General features: G+C 40.5%; 1 protein-coding gene across 2 annotated transcripts in view; it reads right to left on the reverse strand.

Moving 5' to 3' along the window:
- The window catches only part of MMRN1 (multimerin 1), a 38,675-nt gene extending 36,279 nt beyond the window's left edge, over positions 1–2,396 (reverse strand). For both annotated transcript variants that reach the window (XM_079306675.1, XM_079306676.1), the window contains exon 1: positions 1,783–2,396. In XM_079306675.1, the coding sequence (XP_079162801.1) occupies positions 1,783–2,312 (530 nt within the window). In that variant the 5' untranslated portion in view covers positions 2,313–2,396. The remainder of the gene's footprint in view (positions 1–1,782) is intronic.
- Between the last annotated feature and the right edge of the window lie 18,218 nt (positions 2,397–20,614).

Consider the following 20,614-nt stretch of genomic DNA (forward strand, 5'->3'; position numbering starts at 1 on the left):
TATTCATCCAGGTCTAATCCATAATGAAAGGAAGAACAGTGGAATGACTTAGGTCGCTGTTCAGGTCATGGCAGAAATAGAAGGAAAGTTCAAAGCACCACATCTGGTTGTAAAAACCCCCATACACAATGGGAAGACAAGCCTTGCAGCACAAAAATCTTACTGTGAAAAGGACTGAGCCATACCTAAAACTGTAGATCTTTGTTAGGGAGGGAGAGGCAGTTTGGTTCAGCAGTTTGAGCAAGAGACTGGGGATTCAGCATGCAATTTTATGCTGGGGTTTCGTGCTGCTACACACTCCTGTAAATTTGATATACAATCCTGGCTTTATTGCTAACTGGCTCAGTGGAGTCCAATATCCATGTTGCACAGCAGGCTGCTCCTTGACCACGCATGAAATTAGGTGCTGGCAAATACAAGATTTGCTTCTTTTGCCTCTCTGCAGTTGCAGCCATGTGTCATTATGATAAATAAAATACGTGGCCATCTTCACCAGAGACTAATTTTTTGCTACTTGTATTTATATCTCATGTAAAAGGTAGAAAGAATACCTGCTGATTCACAGAGTTTTTGATGAAGATTAATTTAATTGAAATACTGTTCTTGAAGAAAGCTGTGAAAGCTAAAGACCAAGGTTAGCATGTACTAGGATTTATTTCAATGGACATGTAGCTATCAGCACTCATGTAAAAAGAGGCTCCATTTAACTCAGGTGACTTTCAGAACTTATGCTAGGAAAGCTGTCTGGGAAACACAGCTCCTTTGCTGGGCTCTCTCTTCCAAGCACAGGCAGAGAACTCCTTTCCTTTGGGTCCTTATGCATTATTTCCCTTATGCATCATCCAAAACACGCTCAGGTCAATGGGAATCTTTTCTCACTTGAAAGAACATTAACTCCCAGCCACACACAGCAAGATAATTGTCTGAGTGATGATTTATTCTCCTTCCCACCAATTTGGATGCTACCATAAAGTACTATCAAAAGAAGAAATCTATATTCTAAAAGCCTGCTCTTCATAAATACTATGGAAAACAACCAATCCTTCATGTCTTTCATTTTCTACCAGTATCTGGTTATATATCAGCAATTAAGGGAAACTTGCAATATCTGCAAAGTCTGTGTTAATATCCCCATTGAGAACTGAAGACACTGGGGAACAAAGAAAAGAATTGAGTGTTCCAGAGCTATAAAACTAGACAGTACTGTTTGATGTACTCTATTATGCACAGCTATTGTGTATTAAGTTATAGAGCTCTGATTGCACATTCACCTATAACATCACTTTTCATCAAGTTTTTATCACAAAATAGGATGTTTCAAATTGTCAGACATTGATGCATTTTGTACATTTAATTGCTTGCATTTTCAATTTAGTGGAGAAGTTTACAAACACAGTATTTTTTTATAAATTCAAAATGAAATAATGCATTCGCAATTTCTTTTATCCACAAGAAAGGAAAGAAGAAAAAAAAAAAAAATTTACTGTGCATAAAACAGGGGGCCATCTATTGTAGTCCTTTCCTACCCATATATGATAATGACTTCCCTGTTGATTTTGAGATAACCACCCTAAGGTATAAAACATTGCAGCATTTACTCTGTTAGAAAATTTTTTTTTACAAGGGTTTTGCCTGAGTAAATGCTGCCAGTTTCATCCCTTGCTTGTTTTAGATGGTCTTTTTTAAGGTCAAAAAATAATTTCACTGAAATTTCTAGTACTTTTGCCAATTATGCCACTGGAAACAGGAAAATAAGGAGACAAGAAAAAAGACATAGCTTACTTTCCCCTGGTAGTTTCAAAGGCGGATGCTTTGGAGTTGGCATCCTGCTGGCTCCTGGTGGCCCCAGTGCTGTGAGAGGACTGCTTGGCAGATCTGTTCCCTGTGGCTGTACCCAGGCTTGCAGTGACCCCTTGAAAGAGAGGGATCTCTCTAGCAGTGCTCTGCAGGGCTGTCCCTTTGCTGTGAGAGGAGCTTCCCACCTTGTCTCTGCCAGAGTCACCATCACCGTGTCCATCTGGCTGACCTGCAGGGGTAGGTACTGTAGGGCTGGATGTCTTCTTCACTGCTGTCATTCCCAGTGCCTCTCCTGCAGATGCAAAAGAAGGTCCCAGTGAAGTACTTTCCTTGGCAGCTTGGATTTCAGAATGGGGTGACCCCCCAGTTGTGGTCAAAGATGGAGTGGAGTCTGAGTGACTCGTCTGGGTTTCATCACCTTGTCCTGTGGTCCAGAGTTTTCCTAGAGGGTTAAATCCAGTGCTGCCCCTGCAGTGTGAGTGCAACACGAGCAGCAAGAAAATGATCCCTTTCATTCTGATGGTTTGTAAATGCTATAAGTTATCTCACATTTATTTCCTAAACAAGAAATCCTGTAGTTTCTCCCTCCTGCTGGGCTGCTGCTCAGATAGTGAGCCTACCCAGAGGATGCCCTGACAGGCTTTATTTCTGCAGAAAGGAAACAGGTTTTGGTGTTTCAAAACTGACTGAGGAAGCCTGGTTTCCTGTTTCTGTGGATCCCTCTGCAACCTGTGACCCCTTGGAGAGCAGGACCCTGGCAGCCTATGTGGGAGGAAAAAAAGAAGTCTGCAGAAGGCACAGGATAAAGATTAATGGTGTGATAGAAATGTGGAAAAATACGTACTGTGAAGCAATCCTGAGGGATAAAACCTGAAATTATTAGCTAATTTTCCTTTCACATGTACAGACAAATGACTTATCACACATGCCCTTTGGATGGTTCAAACTTATGACCTTGTTATTGGAAAAAGACTTGGCAAAACCGGTGTGCTACACAAAGCTGAACATTTTCTGTGTCTTCTCTTTTTTCTCTGAACATTTGGTTACACTGCTGCTAACAGAGCAGGGGTAAGAGATTCACACTGTATCCACCACTGATCTCCATGCCTAGAGATATTCAAAACTTGACTCAAAAATCAAAGACAAGACCCTGAGCAATATGACCTCAGCCCTGCCTAGAGTTGGATTTTGGACCAGATGACCTTTGGATGTCCTTTCCAGTCTACATCACTCTATGAAATTATGCTTAGTAGCTGCAAGGTAGAACACTGCAACCAGGAAAGAGGAGATGAAAGCTTTCCTCCTCTACTGCCATCCTCCAGCTCTCTGAGAGTAAGGATGCTTAGTTTCTTGTTGAAAGAAAAGAAAGAGGAAAAGTAATTGCTGAAGAAATTGCATAGAGAAATACAACATGAAATTTTTAAGTGGGTACAAAGCAACAGCAGAATAGACCTGTCAGGAACCATATAGATCTGAGAGACCATTGCACAGCAGTTCAAAAACCCTCTGGCCACTGACACAAGTGCTGTACTAAGGACTATGGACAAGACAGCCCTGAAAGCAACCTCACACACCTGCAAATAGAACAGCATCTTCTGGGTGTACTTCATGTTATCTGAGGATCACTTTTTCTCAAAAACAAGTTCAAAATCCCCATTCCATGGAAATCTGATGACTAAGAGAGACAAAGCAGAAACGCTGGTACATTACTTGCATGTGTTTTTTCAGAAAATACTTCCAAAAACCCCCAAAACCAAATCAATAAATCCAATGGCTAAACACCAAACATGTGGAATAAACCACCAGCTTTTGTTGCAGTCAAATAAATGCAAATGATTGTTCCTGTTTAGATTTGGATAACCGTACATTGTTTTCAGTTTCCAGGTGAAAAAGTTTAGGTGCCCTAAAGGGTTGGGTTTTCCCTCTCTTATGGTTTATTTTTCTATTTTATTGTCTTGGAAAGCACTGGCTTTTACTGTGCAAGTAAACCAGATGCAATTTAATGATATAACACACTAGAGAAGATATTCAGTTGTGCCTTCTTTTGGAGACTATTTCCCCTCTCTTTTTCTTTATTGATAGTGAAATCTGTATATGACCTTTGAATGTAGGACACAGGAGACAATCTAATGAGCAATTTAATTTAAAGACTAACACAAGCAATTTCATGTGAGCAATTATCTTTTTGAGCTTTATAGTTGAGGTTTTGAATTAGTACCATTACCTGAATTAGCATTTGACATTCCATATTTTTTTAGAAATCCCAAGACAAAATGAAGGATGAATTACTGTTGACTGTACTTGTAATTTAAACACAAACTGACTTAAAAAAAAAATTTACAGCAGCTACATACTGTGTTTATTTATGCAATAAGAATGCCTAATAGCAAAAAAACCACCTTGGATTTTGCTTTGAGTCATTCAATTCCAAGTGTTATTTCTGCCTCTAAATTCAGAGAAACAGCTGCAGATTTCCACTGGTGCAGAGAAAAGTAATGCAGAAGAGTCTGGCTTTTGTTGGTTGGTAGATTTCACTACAAAAGTGTTTATTCCCCTGTCTGAATACTCCAAAATGAAAATCTACTGTTAATATCGCTTCATTAGAATGTGCCTGGGCTTTAGATTAAGGATAAAACTGTTTGAAGGCTGATTTTATGTAGCAAAACAATCTTGGCACTGTAAGAAACTCATGATATCCATTTTCAGATTGTTGTATGCTGGATCTGAATCCCAGGCTCATTATAAGTCTTATTTCAGCATTAGTTCTCATCCAAGTGCTGCTTGTCTTGGTGCAAACTGAACCCAGAAAAAGATCAGCACTTGGATGCATTTGGTGAAACTAGGTAGAAGTAGATTCAAAATTATTCTGAAAACTCCCACTCAACATACTGCCCACTCTTGTAAGCATAAATCCCTAGGTGCCACATTTTTTGTATTAGTTGTGTATTCATGTTACTGAAATCCCTGCATGTTGGGCTGGTCTCATGGGCTTTTCTTGGAAATTTAAAAAGTTGATCTTGGAGCAGAAGCTGGATCTCAAGTTTTCAATCCGTGTTAAGTGCCCATATCAGAGTCCACACTCATGCTGAACTCAATAAGTTTTAACTCTACAGATATTGGCACATTCAGCAGGAGTCATGGAGAGATGGAGAGTCTCTCATCTCCCACATCTTGTGTGAGAGCACAAGATGGTAAAAGAAGCAGTTTTCTGGGAGGTGGATTTCTGGGATTGTGAAGTTGCAAATGCTCTCCTTGGGGAGTCATTTAGGTCACCAGAATACATTATATAAAAGAACAGCACCCTTCTGCTCACAGAAGAGTTATCCCTGTTCTGTACTGCAGAAGAACACTGTTTATTTTCAGGGTCACAGCTGTGGTTCTTCAGACAAGGTGACTGCTTTACTGATGCTGGAGTGAGCTGATCAAGGACTGATTTCATAAACACTTTTATATTTTACCTCTGCTAACAGCATACACTCAACACTGTGACTTCAGACAAATCCCTGAACATCTCATTGCATAACCTGAGCCATCTTCAGGAAGTTTCAACTCTCCCCAAGCACTGTGAGGAGGGCATCAGCTTTGCTCTCCCCTAAGTCACAGGACTGCACAGCCACCTTGGCAAAGTTGCTGTTGAGCCTCCAGAGCATTTAACATCTTCAATAGGATCACTGTGGCTACACAGCCACAGTCTGTCCTCCTCAGTCTTTACCAGTAGAAAACCTATTCCCAGTCTTAGGCAGAGTGCTCCCAGTCCAGAGGGATTAGTAACCACAGAATTATTCAGGCCAAGGACTGCACAGCCAGATCATCTCCTCTACCTCTGCTGGCAGCTACAACAGCTATAAGCACTGATCATTCTATGGGCTCTCTGCTTAGCACCTGGGGTCACAAGTGACATGGCAAAAAATGAGAGTTTCTATGCAAGTGCTGTGGTTTAACCCCCACCAGCAAACAAGCCCCATGCAGCCACTCACTCAATCCTTCACCAGTAGGATTGAGAAGAAAATCAGAAAGGCAAAAGGTAGAAAACTCATTTATTGAGATATAGACAGTTCACTCAGAAAAGCAATAACCACACATGTAAGCAAAGCAAAACAAGGAATTTATTCAGTGCTTCCCATGGGAATGCAGGTGTTGAGCCATTCCCATGAGAAGAGGGCCCCATCACATGTAATGGTTACTTGGGAAGATAAATCAAATGCCATCACTCCAAATATGCCCCCCACCCCTTCCTCCTTCTTCCCCACCCTTAATACACTCTTAATACACTGAGCATAATGTCATATGGTGTGGAATAGCCCTTTGGTCATTTTGGGGTCAACTATCCCAGCTGTGGCTGCTCACAACCTCCCACACACCCCAAAATTCCCTGCCAGTGTGGCAGCATGAAAACCAGAAAAGGCCTTAGCTCTGTGCAAGCCCTACTCAGCAATAACACGAACATCTCTGTATTACCAGACCTGTGTTCAGCAAAAATCCAAAAACACAGCTACATACCAGCCACTGGGAAGAATTTTAACTATACCCCAGCCAAAACCAGCACAGTGAGAAAGATGCTATTGAATAGCTCTTTATTCCACTAGTGTGCTTACTGCTGGGAGAATTTTGTTTCCCTTGCTCCACATCAAACACACTTGTATTTGACATAAATTCTCACATTCCCTGCAGTGCCTCTTGGTACCAGCTGAATGGTCCAGTGAAAAAGCCACTTTGCTTTTCTCTCTCATACAAATGCTCAGGGTAGCACTTAAGATAGGAAAATAGATACCTTAGGATAAGGAAGAAGAAAGCACTTCTGCAGTCACTCTGCTATGATTCAGGGAATTCTTACCAGGTTATGAAGAGCTTTAAATACTTCTATATCAAAAGAGAAAGTATCTTTTTCTTGTCATAATGTTTCCTCTGTAAGGTCCAAAAGTGTACTGAAGACTCCTGAGCAATACCCATTGCTTGGTTTGGTTTTAGTTTTAGTTTTTGGCTTAGCTTTTTATTTAAGAGTTCATATCCATTGTGTATGGCTGGTTAGCATGAATTAAAAACACATTACAAAACATGAAATCAGACTTAAGGTGGCCACATCTTACAAATTAAAGCCATTGTATACTTAGAAAAAAAGTATTTCTCTATGTCTATCCAGGAAGTTCAAATTTTACATCTAAAATAGGATTCCATTAATCAGTAAGATTTCTTTAGGTTTATCCTAATTACATAATAAAATAATTCCCTTGAATCCTAGTTTGATTAGAATGGTAGTAATAGGAGAAACCATTATTTTGTGTAAGAAAAACATAGGAGCAGAAGGATTTTCCAATTAAAACTCAGGACATGAAGCTGACATGGTTACAGCATGAACTCCTAGTGTTTTAAAGGCTCAGCTGTGATCAAGATCCAGTTAAAGCAGTCCTATTCCATCACCAGCATCACTCTTGATCAAACTAAGCAAACACAATACCCTACAGTATCTGAGTACACCTTTGCTGAAGCATCGTGTAATAGCTGTGTTTTTAAAGTGTATTCCAATATATTCTTTTCCTCTGCCTCTGGGCACATTTTTAGCCTTCAGAGACATTTATGTATTCTTTTACTAGGGAGCAGTGGCAGCTGATGAAGGAGATTGCTGTCTGCTTTGCTCTAACTTCAGCCTATCCTAAGGGCAAAGCTGACATCAGATAAATGGCAACTGGCAATCATCTGGTTACTTTAAAAAAAAAAAAAAAAAAAACCCTCTGTGAGCTGTTCCTAGCATTTTCTTTCTAGAAATGACTTTGGTAGGCAGATAAACCAAAGAACACTAGGTTTTTCCTAGAACAAAAGAAATAACTTATTGGTACAGAGATCTCACTTTGGCCTTTTTTTCACAGCATTGCCTCTCAGGTGTGGTGAAGCCACTGGTCTTGGATGACCATTGCAGCCTCTTTTACCAGCCTCAAGGTGATGGTGCTAAAAAAGAGTTTAGCTGAGGCAATGCTCACACTATTCTGGAGACCAAACCATTCCCATGAGCCAGGAAATCAAGAGACCTAGGAAAACAACAGTTACCTAGAGAGGCTTTAAATCCAACACTAAGAAAAGCTTGGCTTTACATTCAAGAAAATGTGGCAAGCTGGGGACTAAGTAATAATGCCTGAAGGACAGAAACTTCCTGGATGCACTTAGCATCAGTCTGATAGTGTGGATTTCCCACCCAACTCTGCTACTGATAAAGTTTCATTAGCAACATGAAAAACAAAGTGTGCTACTTACAACCTCCCCCAGCAGCTCATTCCCCAGTGTATCCATCAATAACATTCTGTGGAAACTAGAAGGAAGCCAGGACTGTGACAAAAGACCAGAGAAGCAAAAGTTTCCTCTGCTGGAAGTACACATCCATGTCTGTGCTGGGCTGTTCTGCAGCTGATGATCACTCCACAAGGTGATCAACCCTCCTGAATAGCAGTGCCACAAGAGACTGGAAGAGCAACATTTCCCTGAACTCTGGGAGCAGACAAACCCCTTGGCATTCTTTAAAGACAGGTGCTGTGAACTCTTCAGGAGTGTGTGCCATACTTGTTTTGTAGAGTCTAGGGCTAAGAGACTGCACTGAGCATGTTTATCTCTCTCCTTTGGCAAAACTTGTTCACATCAGTAGGGATGAGAGGGGAAACAGGGATGCTTCCACAACATCTTTGGTAGCAAAAAGAGTGGAATAAAGAAAGAAAGAGAGGTGACTGAAGAGGAACAGAGCATCAAAAGGAAAGGAGACTGGTAAAAAGCAAAAAACAGAGAGATGATGACAACAGAAATAGTGATAGCTCTTATAAGGAAAGATAACCCTTTGCTAATATTTGTGTTTGTTACTCCAATAAAGCTTTCTTAGACCCTAAAAGTGCCTTTAGTGTCAAGTTTTTCCTGGTATGTGTGAAACAAAAAGCTTCCAAAAGCAGAATACTAGAATTAGGCCCTGAGCTGCTTTGTCTCCAGATGTCCAAAGAAGTCCCTTTCCTTCCTTACACTGTGTGCCTGTGCTAGGATGTAAAGAAAGGCAAACATGAATAAAATATGCATCAAGGGCGATGTTGGACTCACAAAAAATGAGGTGAATGTCCAGAGTGAGGTGAGACACCTTCCCACTTCATTCCTTACATTTCCTGAACTTAGTGAAGGATACCTAGGACACTTTAAAAGCAGCAGCAGAAATGACCTGTGATCACCCAGCTAATAAAACTGGAGGGTCTGTCAAGCTGCATGAGGAGCAGCCTACTTTTAACCAGCTTGCCATGACTGCATTCTGCAGAAATCAGACTGAAGTGATAGTTGATATTCCTCCCATCACTATGTTTCTTAAAACTGCTGTTTCCATGGCAAATATACAGACTTGGCTTTCTACAATCACGCTCTTTTACCACTTTTCTTGTAGGTATGCATTTCATGGGGAAATATATGCCTTCTCCCTTCCCTCTTCCACACCCTGCAAGCAGCTCAGTCTGGAGTGAGAGTCACAGATCCTTTAGAGGACAGTGGGAACCCATTTGCTTCTTACTAAGGAGAATGAATGTTGTGTAAGTAATGCAAAAAAACAAGGCTTTATGGATCCAATCAAGATTAAAAAACTGCATGTGGTTTCCTAAGACTACAGGAGTTCTGCTCATAATGTTTTTATTTTCTGTGTTTTGCTCTTCCTAGACATCTCTGGGTCAATTTCATTTTTGTCATTTTATACACAGAATTCCTTTTCTCATTTTTCCAGCAGTGAGGCCCCAGCATTGCAACTGGTAGTACACAGACAGCCATGAAGCTCTTCCATTACTCATGAGCTATGGCCTGTTGCCAAACTGTGCCTGGGACATTTGTGGGATAGAAACCTGAAGGGGAGGGTGATAATACAGCTGTAGGCATTTCAGTCTACATAAATTGAAGTTTATGCATAATTCTATCTCCTAATTTTTGCAGCTGTGCTTGAAATTTGTCCAGGTTTGTTTGGATATATGACTAGAGCTTGTTGCAGTTCATAGGGTGAATATATGAAATGCACAGCAATAAATATGTCAGTCTCTAGCTTTTTTAGTGACTGTGTGTTCTAGTCCAGTAGGGTAAGAAATTTGATTTTTGGGTGTTTCCCAGCTGGCATCTCTGTGGTTTGAAGTGCACTGTCTAATTTCCTTCAGAAATGACTGAACCAGTTCAGGAGAATGCAAAAGTATCTCTCTGAACACTGAAGCAGTCTGGTGGCAGACAGTTTTTGTCTCAAATTTGCAATCAGGTTTTTATATGAATAGTTTTGGTAGAAGAGCTAAGGATGTGGAATATCTGTACAAGAGAATAACCTGATTGCAATGGCTGGTTGGTCAATTCCCAACACTGAGTTTGATTTAACCTGCTCAGTTTCTCTTATAGAATTGCTTGATCATGTTGTTCTCCCTTTTACTCTACTTAAAGAGATACTTAGGGATTTATGTTCCTTGAGACCTCATTTGAAGGCAGGGCAAATTATCTCCAGATTGACCAATGACCAATGTATTTTAATTTTCCAGTAAGAAAATGCTGTATAAGCATGGGAGAAGCCAAGGATTTGCCAGAAAAGAGATTTCAAACCAGCTCAAATTTACTCATCAATGTAATCTTTAAAACAAGAATTTCAAAATTATCTTTTTCACCCATGGCCTAAAACCTCACATTCAGCTACTGTGGATTGCTAGTATATGGAGCTATATTTTGTTTTCCTGGGACACTTGATAGTATGTAAAACTAATCTACATTGAAGGCTTCTCAAAATTATTTGATCTTGCAACACAAGGATGTTGCTCCAAGCTCTAGGAGTGAGTCCTCTGCTATTTACAAAGAAGATTTTCCCATCATATGGAAAACAAATTTGAGAGAGTTTTCTCTGGCTCACATGATAAATTCTATTCCTAGAAAATTAGTTAGCAGTCTTGACATGCCCTGGGAGAAAAACAAAGGGAAAGCAACATGAACCTCAGTGTGTAACCTTCTCTTTGAGCAAATGTAGATTATTTGTAGTGACTAATTTTTCCCTTGGAACAAAAAAGTGAAGGAGGGTTGAGTAATGTGTGCTGCGATGGTTGCAGCAGCTGGGAGTTTAGAGTTGGACTGGAGCCTGAAGTGGCTCCATTTAGAAAATAAAGAGCTTTGGGAGCAAGTACTAAATCTAAATATACACGTGTGCTCATGTCTAGCAGCCATGGCACAGTAAGTGCCAAATGAGAGCTTGGATTGGAAAGGCATTTGAAGGATTTCTTAGCTGTATCAATAAGAGGAAAACTGGAGGTTAAGACAGTGTCAAAGGAGGTCAGAGCAGGCAGTCATGGCCACCAGCAAATTATTCCAGTTGAAAGAGTTAGAAAACCTTATATCAAGTGTATAAGCATAATTTCTTACTTCTCAACCTGCCTTCTTAGGAAGGAGCATTAAAGCACAGGGAAAGGATCATATCAGGAAACCCATGACTCAGCACTGGTCAATTAGAGAGAAGATACAAATAGGTTATCAAAGAAAAGCAGCCTCAGCAGCTGGCTATAACCACCTCTAGTGAAAAGATAAGAGAACAAAGAATTAGTATATAACATATGCTAAGCTCACAAATGAAGGTGCAGCATAGTATCACAGACCAAGGAAAAAAGAGCAGAGCATAGACACTCTTATTAAATACAATACTGATCTCAACCATCAGTCCTGGCTTGGAAGGGAGAGCAATATCCCATTCCTCCCAGGGAGGAGATGCTGACTGTGCTGCAGCTCCCTGTCCATGGCCTGAATGTATCATCTTCACACCCAGAGGAGCAGTGCAAGGGTGAGCACAATAACAGAAAAGGGGATAGGTTCTAGGAAATCGGTGTATATGTCATTTTTAACTGTATTTCATTTGAACTAAGTGTTATTGTAACTGCATCAAAAATAATTATGTCATTCCATAGCTTAGAGCTTCATTAAACTAAAAACAAGTTGTTGGGTTTGCATATAAGATGTGTTCCCCTTTTTGCTCATGGATTTGGAGTATAATGGTGGAGAATTCAGGCAATGTAGATTGATATGAATGCATCAAACTGCAGAGAGAATCTGGACTGTGAGTGACAGACTGGAGGTAGCAGAGGAAAACCCATCAGTGTGTGCTGCAGCCCAGGACAAGCCTTGCCAGTAACCTGGGACACTAACCAAGGATATTTCCAGTAACTGAAAGGGGAGTTTCATTGGATTAATTTCTGCAAAAAGGCTCACTGTCAATGACATGCAATTCTGGTGAAAAGACAAAGAAAATGTAATAGAATGGGGCAGGGCAGGCTGTACTTGGCTTCCTGTGAAGCTCCATGGTTCTATAAAATGGGTATGTTGGGAAATACAGGCTTCACAAATTTATGAGGCACAGTAAAATTAAATGATTGATGGCTTACTCCTGGCTTTTCCAACTGCTTGAACTGAGCAACACATTTTCCTGCCATGTGGTAGGCTAGGGCCTAAGATGAGTTCTTATGTTTGTGTGCAAGCTGTGCTTACCCTCTGCAATAATAAAATTTTCTCTATGAGCAACATTTCAATTTCTGCATGTTTCCAGTTGTTTTGCCACTGCAAGCTGTGTTTACTGAGTTTCAAACAGCCCTAACTGATATATTTCTGAGTCAGAAAAGTGGAAAAGATAGCTTTAGTTTGAGGTAGTGGCAGTTTCTGTGTAAGAGAATATGTATATTTAGAGAAGCAGCCTAAAGCCTTCCTAAAGCCACTAAACAAGGCATTTTAGGATATGTAGAAGAACATGGGAACACCTGACAGAAGGTGCATCATGATGTTGAGTAACCAACAGCAGCAAGCATGTAATAAATCTTTAATAGACAGAATATGTGTATGTTCTCTTCAGTGTGTGTCAGCATTCAGCCTCACTCTTGTCCAGATCAAGTGTGGGGTGGCAGAGAGCCATGGCTCCTCCATCCTGAGTGCTGGATCTCCTTCTTAGGGCCACCAGAAAACTGGTGGAGAAGCTGGGAGGTGACTAGGGACCCTCTTTTCTGGGTTGACCAGGTTGTATTTCCATGTTTTTTCCCCCATTTTGCATTGTGACTTCATGTTGGTGAAAGAGCAATGAACAGTCTGTTCACTCAAAGAGAAGAAGTAGGGGGAATCTCAGAAGTACAAGTTGCTCCATATTAGTGGTATGCTTCCAAGGGAATTTTGAACTCACCCTCTGCAAAATAGCTATGAGGTTTTGTGCATGGGAAGCCAGCCAAAGGATGAAGGCAGCAACACTGGAAGAAACAGATGGGCTGAGTGTATTAATGCATGGTTCCATGGCTGGTCAGTATTTTGGGGGTTTGGACAGTGGAATGGCCTGCACAGCACCAGGCATGCTGGCACCAGATGGAAGCCACCTTTCTCAGCAAGAGAGGACAGTCTTTGCTCAGATACTAGCAGGAATTGGCAGAGCTTTAAGCCATGTGTGATAGGGGAGTGACAGATGTGGCACATGACAGTGTCAGGGTTGTTCCTGGGGGGATGTGCAAAGGTTAGAGGGACCAGTGAGGCTCCTCTGCCAGGGACTCTGAAATGTGTGAGCCACACTGGAGCACACTTCCACTCTTACAGAAATGAGGTAAAGAACCAACAGGGAAACAAAAAAAGCCAACAGCTAAACACCAGGGAAATACCTCAAAGGAATTAAGGGGTGTTTCTCTAAAAAGGTGTCACAGCCAGCAGCCCAGCTGCCTTTACACCAAAGCATGAAGCACAGGCAACAAACAGGACTAATTTGTAGCATTTAGCAATGCAGGAGGAAGTTAATGACATTGCTAAGAATAGAGGAAGAAAAGAAGTTGGGTGAGAGATGGGCTGGAACTAGAAACTTACAGCTGAGCATATACATTGCTTTATTTCTTTATTTTTTCTCATTTGATGTGGTGACTGATGTGAGTGTGATCAGCTCAAGACATGAATGTAGAAACTCCAGCCCATGAGCAAATCTGAAACCCAAAGAGATGGAGAAGAGTGGGAAGAGGAGAAAGCAAGTGCAGTCTTCCTGATTATATTAAGCATTACAAGTTTAGTTGAGAGTTTTCCAGCAACACCTAGTGGTCATTAAGCCCTCACCAAGTATAATTTCCTTGGAATTTTTTAATTTTATCCTGCTGATAAAATAAAAATTAAACAGTAACGTTTAAAAAAAAATAGAAAATATTTTGTGTTTTGGTTGAGTAGATTTTCCCCCAATTTAAACCTTGCTAATACAACTCAAATGGATTATAAATCTACTATTTTTTTACTTTATAGAGTGTGTTTGAACTTGTACTTCAAGAAAGGTGAAGTCTTTTCTTCGATCAAAGCCTTTAAAAGTTTGAAATACAACTTTTAAAAGTAATATCATTGCAAGACGTTTTAGTGTGATGACTTGGGGGAACTGATTTGTTAGAAAAGGACTACTAGCACAGAATATGTGCACATGATACTGAAGGACAAAAATCTAATATCTATAAAACAAGTTGCATCCTCAAAATGCATTTATGACAGGCTTTAAAGAAAACTTCGTGTTACAATTGTATTACAACAATTTAAAAGTCCTATAGACAGTCATTTGTAGAAATAGAATATGATCAGCAATGTCAGGATTCTTGTCTACAAATTGAGCATTAAACATGTGTGCAGTCTGGCTTGCTGCTGTGCATACTTCAAATTTGAGAACATGCTGATATACACCATTGAATTGAGGAGTGTGAACTACCAGTGTTCCCATACAGAGAAATTATTTCATACAGAGAGATCACCATAAAAAAATATTGGAAAGTAACAATTTTTAAGCCTTATTGTATTGAAGGATATTGTGGACTTTGGTGAGACTTTTACATGTATCATCTTTGGGAATCTTGTTGCTTTAACTGAATTTTGAAGAGTTGGATTTTTTAAAAAATATAAAAATCTGCAGTTCTCCACTGAAAACTAGCACCATGTTAATGTAGAATGCAGTAGGAGGAAGTTGAGTACCTCTTATTAATTCTGCTTTTTAAACAAGAAGCTAGCTTTTTTGATTGGGGTATATTTAAAAAGAAAAACCCATACAATTTGTCAGCGGAATTGCTTGCTATGTAACAACTTCAATTACTATGGGAAAACAGGAATATACAAATTCTGTGCAATATTTGATTTCCAGCATAATTTTTCAGTGAATATTCAGAGTGGATGTACGTGGAAGAGGCAGGCACTTCAGATGAAGATGTAACTTGAGAGGTACATATACCAGTTGTTAAGGTAACAGGAGAAGGAACAAGCAGAAATTTTCATCAAAGACTGATTCTCATTGAGCCCAACACATCCTGGCTGCCTAGAGAGTTCAGTAGCTAAAAAGTGGAAAGAAAACAGCAAAAGGTCAAATACAGAGATGTGTTAATCTTTTGGAGGAAACAGTTGATGAGTCTGCTTGAGTTACTGAACCTCTTCTTCAACCACCACATAATGACACACTCTTCATGTCCCCTATGTGAGTCTTGTACATCAAAAAGAGAGAGAGAACAAAGTTGTAACTGGCAAAGTGAAAGAGGATAGAAGAGCTAGGGACACAGCAGAACATCTCAGAGAAAAAGATGTAGAGTTGAGCTTCTAAAGCTGATGGCTGCTCACATGTTTGGAAGAAAGCCTGGAAGATTGCAAACCACACTGAAAGCCTTTTCAACCAAAACTAAGTGTACTGGTTTGTACATTTAGTTGAATAAACATATAAAGTTAAATTTCTTCATAGTAGTTTGCATAAGGATAGGTTTTGGACCTGTGCTGGAAACAGGGTTGTGACACAGGGATGGTTCAATTTTTGCTGAGCAGCTCTAAGAGTGTCGAGGCCTTTTCTGCCCCTCACCAGCAAAGATGCTATTGGGGTGCACAAAGCTGCTCAAGGAGCTGGGAGGGGACACACTGGGACAGCTGGACACAACTGACCCAAAGGATATTCCATACCATGTGGTGCCAAGTTCTGCAATAAAATCTCGGGGAAGAAGAAGGAAGAAGTTTATTCCTAATTATGGCATTTAGCCTTCCAAGTACCCATTAAATGTGATGGAGCCCTGCTTTCTTGGAAAATGGCTGAAACCTGCTTGTAGGTGGCAGCTAGTGAATGAATCCCTCAGTGTGTTTTGCTTGTTTGTGCAGCTTTTCCTTTACCTGTTAAAATGTCTTTATCCCAACCCACAGATTTTTGTCCTTTTACCCTTCTGGTTCTTCCCCCATCCCATTGTGGGGAGTTGAGTGAGTGGCTGCACACTGATAAACTGATCACCAAGCTCAAACCATGGAACAAGGCCAAGCTTGGCAAGACTAAACATGCAGGAGGCATGCAGGCTGAAGTATTGATCTATTCTGTAAATGAGGCTCAGTTAATTTTTATAGAAGCAGCAGCAGCATAGACAAACTAGCTAAGCCTGTGAAGGCAGCATACCCTTGGCTAGAGAGGACTCTTTGTTTCCATGCATTACTTAGACTGGAAGCTGAACATCACACTGAGCTTCTCAGCAGAGCTGAGCTATGCTATTGCAGCCTCCCAGAATGATCTCACTTTCCTCCAGCAGGCTGAGGTCTTCCTACACGTGCCTATGCAGACATGCTGTTGAGAGAAACACATATTCTCAGCTAGGAGGAACAAGCCTCTCTTCGTGGACTTACACAGACAGGGTTTTACTGCAAGAAATATCTTTCTCCTTATAATTGCAAAGAAATATGCAACAGGATCCTGCTGAACTATTGATTAACACTATTCTGTTGTTTCCACAATGAATACTAAATTCATTGCTCCCTTCTTTCAAGCAGGTCTGGCTCTTACAGTTTTCTCCCTCTATCATATGTAGGCTGTCTGTCTGAAATCTGTAATCACAACAGCAGATGAAGACAGTCTCAAACTGTGACAGTAGCACTTGGGTCAATGCTCCACAATAAATTAATTGGCTTTCTACATGCTCAGACCATGACCATCTTTAGCATGGGACTACAGTTCTATATCTGAGCTATGTAGCATCTCAGACTTACAAGGGTGCACGACACAGCTGTGTCTCTGCAACAAGGCTCTGTCTGAACAGGGTGTGACATTTAAATGGACAAATGTTTTAGATCTCAGGGTAGCCAAGAGGGTGTGAATGCTTTCTTGGTTGATGAGAAATGGCCCAAGAAGACTGGACCAAGAAGGCTCCCTAGAAGGCAGAAAGAGATTGAAACCTCTTTTGTGGAGTGGTAAGGGAGGGAAGGTCCTATGGCAGAGCCATCCAGCACCACCTGCAGCCAGACACCTACAGCTCACACAGCTTGTGGAATGGCCCTGAAGGGGAGAGAGCAGCTCCCTGGCCTCAGGTGAGGCTGAAGGACTTTCCAAGGATCAAAGGGGAACATGCAGGGCTTGCTTGCTGCAGCTCAGAAAGACAATGAACTGGTCTGGAGACAAAATCTGCTGCCAGAACAAGGCAATGTGGGACAAAGTCAGGTAGAAATATTTCTATTTTCAGTTGGTCTAATTAGTTGGTCTCATCTTCACTAGAAAATTTGGTTTGTTTGCTTAGATTCTACTCAGAATCTAAGCAAATATCTAGCTGTTTGAATGCTTTGATCTTTTGAGGCAGGGACAAAATAGATCCACCTCATACCTTTGGCTGACTCAGCATCTCATAACAGGCCATATGTAAAGTTAGTTCTGTGGTCCCTGTGAGGAGTCAGTCTTCCACAGAACTGGTCTAAATGGCAGCCCAAATCAGACAGGTAAAGTCAAATGGAGATCACTGAAGTAAAAAATAGGAGAGTGTGGTTTTCAGTGGCTACACACTAGATATGTCAAAACTGCAAACCTTTAACATTATGATAAAAAGATACTGGATGGGACCAACATAGCTGACTTATGAAAAATGTTAAAGAGACTGAAAATGCTGTTTTCAGACTGAGATAGCTTAATGAAGTGTCAAGGTCTCATTTTCTCATTCATGCTGTTAGTACTTTGCAGCACAGATGACCCCTGCAGAGTAAATGCCATATTATTCACAACAGACAGAAGTAGCATGACTGAAACACAATCTTTTAAAATCACCAAATGTATATAAAATACACAACATTTCTTTAAGATGTTCAGCACAATTATGTTAATTGAAAAGCATTAAAGTTCATTTAGGAATTTGAATGTTCAGTTCAAATGCATGTAATCAGACATATTTCAAATTGATGCTCAAGTTTGCTGATGATATGGAACGCTTTCTTTCACCAGAGCATTCAGACTAGTCATACAATAATGAAATTTTCATTTGGGTCATAGATAGCAAAAGGAAATTCTGATTTATGCCCATTTCAAGTAATTCTGAAAGAGTTTAAATTTTGGAGGAAACTTCATAAGTGCCTGGTAACATGGTTATGAGGATGCCAGCAGAAAATAGTATTGATGAGCATGTACCACAGGCACAAAGAATTTACTGCTGCAGAGATGTCAAATTCTCATTTCACAGGGCAGTTGGTACCTAGGAAGGCAGTGATCTGTGATTATCAGTTACTGTGAATGGTTCACCTGTTTCATTCTCACTACTTCTGAAATTCTTCATCTGTGCTTTATTCCCCTGTTGGTATCTTGTCGTGAAACCAAGATAATAACCCCCTTTGAGCCAAGAAAATTGTCTGATCATGGCTATAAAATATCAAGCACAATGGAGCATTCATCAGTAGTTATGAGTAAATGCCAAAATACATAGATAGGTGAAAAAACCCCAACTTTTAAAATATTTTGAATATTTCCTGTAGATTGGTACCATGAGAAGAAGGCAAATTCCTGAGACACTGCACAACTTCTACATTTGTATTTCAAAACACAAAAAGAAATCTTCACACATGAAAGGTTATTCTCCAGAAATCTCTACTTAGTTCACTGACAACCTGCAATTTTTTTCTAGACAAACCCCTCATTGGGATACCTATACAAATTTTACTTGGGTTTGACTGTGGGCTTTAATTTTGACCACTGCCACCCTGTTTTCTGCTTTGTCTTCCCTTTGTCCCTTACCTAACTGTCTTGTCTCTTACTGAAATGATGCTTTGAGCCTTTTTCTCCTGCCTCTTGGGCATCACTGCAAATGTGAATGCTTCAAAGTGCTTGTGAATTGAAACAAAGTGGAGAGCATAATAGAAATTAAATGTTTCTAAGGTAGGATTTTTTTTCAAGATCTGACCTTGAGGCTGTAACCAGACTGGTGATTTAGATTAAATTCACAAGTACAATTATTTTGTATGTGATTATGAGGAAAAGTAATTTTTTTTTCTATTGTCTACATTATCCAAGCCTGTGTGTATATCCCCTTGTGAAGAAATCTGAAATGGCTCCCCACAGTTATTCCATGCCCTACTTAGCTTTCCGTATATATGTTTTTAGCTCAGGGTGTTGCCTTAAAATTAAGAATTTTAGATCATGACATATGTTTTGGGGTAATACAAACATCACCAAGAAGGTACAGGCCTGTGGGTTGGAGATTGCACTAAAATAGGATTCCAATAACTGATTCCCTGTAATAAATAAAGGAGCCAAAGAAACCAGAACAGGTAATAACATTCTTATAGTGGTATTTCCTTTGCTATTTTTGGTTCCCCATAGTCAATCTCTGGTTTAATGTCAACATGAATGAGAGCTGAGTTGGACCAGTAGTTGGTGTTACAAAAAAGTGCTGGCAACTGGTAACAGTGTTATGAGTTTATGGTGATTGGAGTGGTGCTGACAAAAATATTTGAGTGACAACATGGCTGGGAAGCTACAACATAGGAATCAGAGAAATGACAAGAGAATCATGTGTTGCCAGAGAAGGCTTTAGGTTTTCCCTATGGGTTATAACATCTGAATGAAAACCACCACTCTTCTTTTATGGGATGTCTACTTTTCTTTAGAAATTACAGAAAGAAGACAGTTTGATAAAATGAAGTATGCTCCTGTTTGGGTTTTCCACCTGTTCAAACAGTTTTCAGGTAAGTAGCTGTAGTGTCCAGTTAAAGCTGGTGCCTTCCTGGTGCACCTCTTGAGAAATGCTGCCATCCAGGTAATTAGTGTGCTGTGCCTGCACTGGCTCAGGTGCCTGTATTTGCAGCAGGCTACTTTAGAACATGCTGTCTTATCATTGACCTTGGAGACATCTGCTGCTGGCTTCTCAATCAAACAGAATTTGGGGTGAGACAGATGTCAGACCTGACTCTGGCTTGGTGATTTCAACTTTTTTAGCAGTAGCATTTCAGTTATAGGAGGTGCTGATAACACATTTTATCACATGTGAGGAAGGTGATTGTTTCTTTCAGGTGAAATCAATTCATCGGTGCTCTGCAACTTGGCCTGTTCAGTCTGGAGAAGAGGAGACTGAGGGGAAACCTCATCACAATCTACAACTTCCTTGTTAGGGGAAGAACAGGGGTAAACACTGATCTCTTCTCTGTGGTGAGCAGTGACAGGACTGAGGGAATGGCCTGAAGCTGTATCAGGGAGATTTAGGCTGGATATTAGGAAAATGGTCTTCACCTGGAGAGGGGTTTGGCACTGGAGTAGTGGCAGCACCAAGCCTGACAGAGTTCAAGAAGCCTTCATGTTCTCAGGCACATGGTGTGACATTTGGGGATGTTCCTTTGCAGAGCTAAAAGGACTCAATGAGGTCCCTTCCAACTCAGCATATTCTATAATTCTGTGGGAAACATCTTAAAGAACAATCAACACTGATTTTGCCAGACACCCTTAGGTCAGCCTCATCTGACCTACTGGTTGTCTCTGAGTAGAAACATGCTGCCAGATGGCTTCCTTGGCACTCAAGACACTGCTTTTCAGAGTAAAGCTGTGCTTAAGGTTCCAGGTGGAACAGACAGAGTT

This window comes from Erithacus rubecula, assembly GCF_903797595.1.
Source record: "Erithacus rubecula genome assembly, chromosome: 5".
In the NCBI taxonomy this organism is placed as follows: Eukaryota; Metazoa; Chordata; class Aves; order Passeriformes; family Muscicapidae; genus Erithacus; species Erithacus rubecula.